General features: G+C 39.6%; 1 protein-coding gene across 1 annotated transcript; it reads right to left on the bottom strand.

Annotated features, from left to right (window-relative positions):
• Positions 1-215: 215 nt before the first annotated feature.
• On the bottom strand, positions 216-2,057 carry LOC306641941 (melanoma inhibitory activity protein 2-like; the record flags this gene model as incomplete). The annotated part of the gene is made up of 1 exon (XM_079107276.1): positions 216-2,057. The coding sequence occupies one exon, from the start codon at positions 2,055-2,057 to the stop codon at positions 216-218; it is 1,842 nt and encodes a 613-aa protein (XP_078963402.1).
• Between the last annotated feature and the right edge of the window lie 1,967 nt (positions 2,058-4,024).

Genomic DNA, 4,024 nt, shown 5'->3' with positions numbered 1-4,024 from the left:
GAAGTAAAAGCAGTTAAACTAAAAATAAGTCAAATTACTTTTGAACAAAGATCAAAAATATTGTCCAATTTCTTGCTCTGGTTCTGGATGGTCAAAAACAGGCTCATTTGAAGGTGGAATCGACCCTGAAGGGACCTCACTTCTACTTTCAGAATGTGGGGGTGGGGGGAAAATCCAGCTCTTGGGAAAAGAAAATGCCTCAGTGAATAGTTGTTTCACACTGGAAATGGAAAGAGTGGTGGGCCACATGGAAAATAATCTCCAGATGCTCCACACATGTTTCCTGGAGGAGGTGGAGGAAGGAAAGATCTTCTTCTCATGAAATTCTTCCTTGCATCTACCCGAAGGGATGGATTTCTGACTGGAATAAGAGGTACAAAAACACAGCCAGAGCCAGCTGCTTGAATTTCAGCAAGGTGAGATGAATCCGGCACATTTAAATGATCAAGCTCATCTTTGGTATTATTTCTGCTGGATTCCATTTCTAAAGACATACGCCCATCCAATTTATACAAAGAAGACATCTTAAGCCTTCTGAGTTGTGCTGGTCCAGACAGTCTACCATAATTAGAAAAATATCCATCTTGCCTCTGTAGAGGAACAGGTAGATCAGAATACTTTGGGCCTGGTGGAGGGCTCATCATCTTACAGTCCGGTTCCCATGGAGATGACAGGGTCATAGTGTCAGCAGGTGCTCTATGAGAATCATAGAAAAGAATCTGCCTCTCATAAAAATGAATGGTACTCTCCAATTCTTCCTCCAAATCTTTGGCTTGCTTTCTACAGGTCTCTAGCTGTTTAGCTGCGAGGCTGATCCTTTCATTCACTTTGCAAAGTCTCTCCTCTTCCTCGAACCAGCACTCTTCCTCTGTTATTAATTTCCCCAGGAGTTTCATTTCATTTTCTTCATACAGTTCAATCATTAATTTAACTTTCTGCTGAAGCTTCTGGTTCTCATTTTCAAACTGTCTATTTTCTGACCGCAAAGATTCTCCTTCAGTCTGAAGATTTTTAATAGGTTCTGTAAGATCTTCTTTTCTTTCATCTACTTCAGATAATGAAGTATAAATTTGATTTCTTTCCCCTAAGGTTTTTAAAGAGGCATTTAACTTAACAGCATGAACCAGTTCCTTTGAAGCTCCTTTTGGCTGATTTCCTAAGTGAGCACCACTTTCTGACTCACTCTTCACTTCCAACTTTAAGTCACCATCATCTGTTAGGTCTTCTCCAGGCACAGGAGCCCCATCCTTCATCTTTAGCACGCGTTCGGTCACAGACTTAATGTGCTTTTCTGTATCACGTCGAACTTCTTCTGCCTGTACCTTAGAGTCTTCCAATGTTATCTTCTGTTTATGAAGGTCACTCACTTTTTCCTTCCATACTTCAGCTTCTTGTAAAAGGAGTTTGTGACTTTCCTGAAGCTGGTTATTCTCACTCAAAGCCTCTTTTATTGCTACCTTCAGTTCTTTTTCATTCATTTCAAGTATTCTGAAGGTTGTTTTAGCTTCAGATACTTGTGACTTGAGGGATTTTGATTCCTCTTCCAGGGACTTTATCGTTTTTGCTATATCCACCATCAATTCATCCTGTTCAGAACGTTTAGATTTCTCTTCTTTTAGCTCTTTTTCTAGAATGAGTATTTCATCTTCAAGTTTAGATTTGCACCGATTCAGCTTTTCATACGTTGCCTCCAAAGTTTGTGCTTCTACTGACTCCTTCACAAAACTCACATCCTTTAAGGATGACTCCAAGCCATCACACACTTTTTGAACAAGACTAAATTTTTCAAGTAGTTTGCATTTTTCTGCAAGTAGTTCAGAAACTTTTAGAGCCAGTTTTCTTCCCATGGAAAACCTGCTTCTAAAAGACTGAACACTTCTCCACAAAAACAAGAGAGCAACAAAAAATCCAACAGGTGCCCATATCACCAACGACCAAGGAAAGACACCAGGATTAGGGCCTGCTCTTACATCTTCAGGCAATGCTGACGCAACCCTGAATATTTCTTCCAGGACCAGGCCCAAGCAAGGCTGAGGGGCAGCCCTTGGCCCCTCCATCGCGCCAAAACTCATTTGCCAACTACATCCTGCCCAGCCAAAAAAACAGGCTACGGACGATAGGCTTTCTGTTGGAGCCCAAACCTGCGTGGTCTGACCACGCAGATCACAGGGAGCCAAATGACCAGGAGGCTAGGGAGCTACAGCAACTGGCCACCAGGGGCTTTGTGAGCTCATAGCTGCCTTTGTGAGCTCACAGACTCGCCCCTCCCCCACACAGTGCATAGCAGTGAAGCCCCTCCCACTGGAGGCCAAGACCCACCCACTCCTCCATTTGGTTTAGGCCAGGCTGCAGCATAGCCTACTATGCAGTAGTTATTCTGTACACTCATATTATTTTACAGTTTGACATAAATAAAATTCTGGAGCTTAGTAAACTTTTTGTAGAGCTTTTATGCCATGTTTTGTTTTAATGACTCATTCCTTTCCATCCCCTCCCGTTCTTTCCTTCTCTCCCTTTCCCTTCCCTCCCTGTCCTTTTCTTGCAGTGTTGGGGGTTAAACTCCAAGGCCTTGTGCAAGCCAGGCAAGCTACCACTGAGCTTCATCCCTGGCCCTGTTGACACTTTCTATGGAAGTAATTTGAATTACTTCTATAGAGACACTCTCCTGTTAGATTACTTGAAAAGTAATTTTAGAAGAGTTTCTAACATGAGCACAAATTAGCTATGACAACTTAGTTTTTAAAAGTACAGCATATCTAATGTTTCTACAAAGGAGGAGCTTAAAACTTGAGTTCTGGGCTGGAGATAAGTCTCAGTTGGTAGAGTGCTTGCCTACCATGCAATCCCCAGCACCAAAAACAAAAAAACAAAGACAAACGAGTTCTTTTTCATGTCAGTTTTTCTAGACTACTATTTAAGAGTTCAAAATATTTTTTTCAGATGTTCATTTGACTTCTCATACTACTTAAAAAGGTCTAATCTGGCTGGTGGCTCTAAATATATTCCAAAGAGAAGGATAAGACATGACTCTTTCATATGCTTTTAGATCCTGAAGGTAAATTAAGTTAAGACAAATAGTTCATTGCTTCACGTAAGTAAAAAGACATCCCAATATACTTTTTACTCCTGGTTATCCTTGACTTGCTAATGAGCCAGATCTAATGTTTGAAGGAAAACATTCCCTAGTAGCCACTGGTTTTCTGAATATCTCTAAATACATGACAAGTTCAAAGGCATTATGCCACTATGTATGATCAAACTGATCAGTATGTATACTTCTATAGCCAGAGTTGTGTCTGTGTAAACTAAAACACTTATCCTACTCTGTGTAGTATGAAAGTTTAGGAACTTTTTAACAAATGTAATTATGGAAGGTAATGAATTTGTTAATTAGTCTGATTGTGGTGAATATTTCACAATGTATATACGTGTATCAGAATCAAATTATCAGCTGGCTATAGTATCGTACCATAATCCCAGTGCCTGTAGTCCCAGGCCCTGTGGAGGCTGAGGCAGGAGGATCACAAGTTTGAGACCAGCCTCAGCAATTCAGTCCCCTTCATAATTAAAAAAAAGAAAAAAGACAAGGCCAAGTATCAAGTTTGCAACTTAAGATATTACAATGCTATCATAATTTTAAACTGTCAATTATACCTAAATAAGGTTGGGAGAAAAGTTTTTAAGTTGTACTTTCCAACTTTAGTATGACACAAAATGTGTGAAAGAGGTCATAAATATAGACAAATTAGGTAAAACATCTCTAAAAGTAGGATAATGGTCCAAACTTTTTGACTGATAATTTTATCTTTTAATCAGTGAACATACTGTGCCTGAGAAAATAATTTCAGAAATATTTTTGTGGGATTAGCAGACCAGAAATCAAATCAACTTTATATTCCGTTGTGATCCATGTTTGAAAATAAATCTTTGGTCTGTCAAATTGAGATAGAGATGCTGACAAAGGAGGGAATTGGTCAAAATCTCCAAAGGAAAACATTCATTATGGAAAGACAGGAACAAATAC

Source organism: Sciurus vulgaris, assembly GCF_902686455.1.
Source record: "Sciurus vulgaris genome assembly, chromosome: 12".
NCBI classification, from domain to species: domain Eukaryota; kingdom Metazoa; phylum Chordata; class Mammalia; order Rodentia; family Sciuridae; genus Sciurus; species Sciurus vulgaris.
This window is presented reverse-complemented; position numbering and strand designations above follow the sequence as displayed.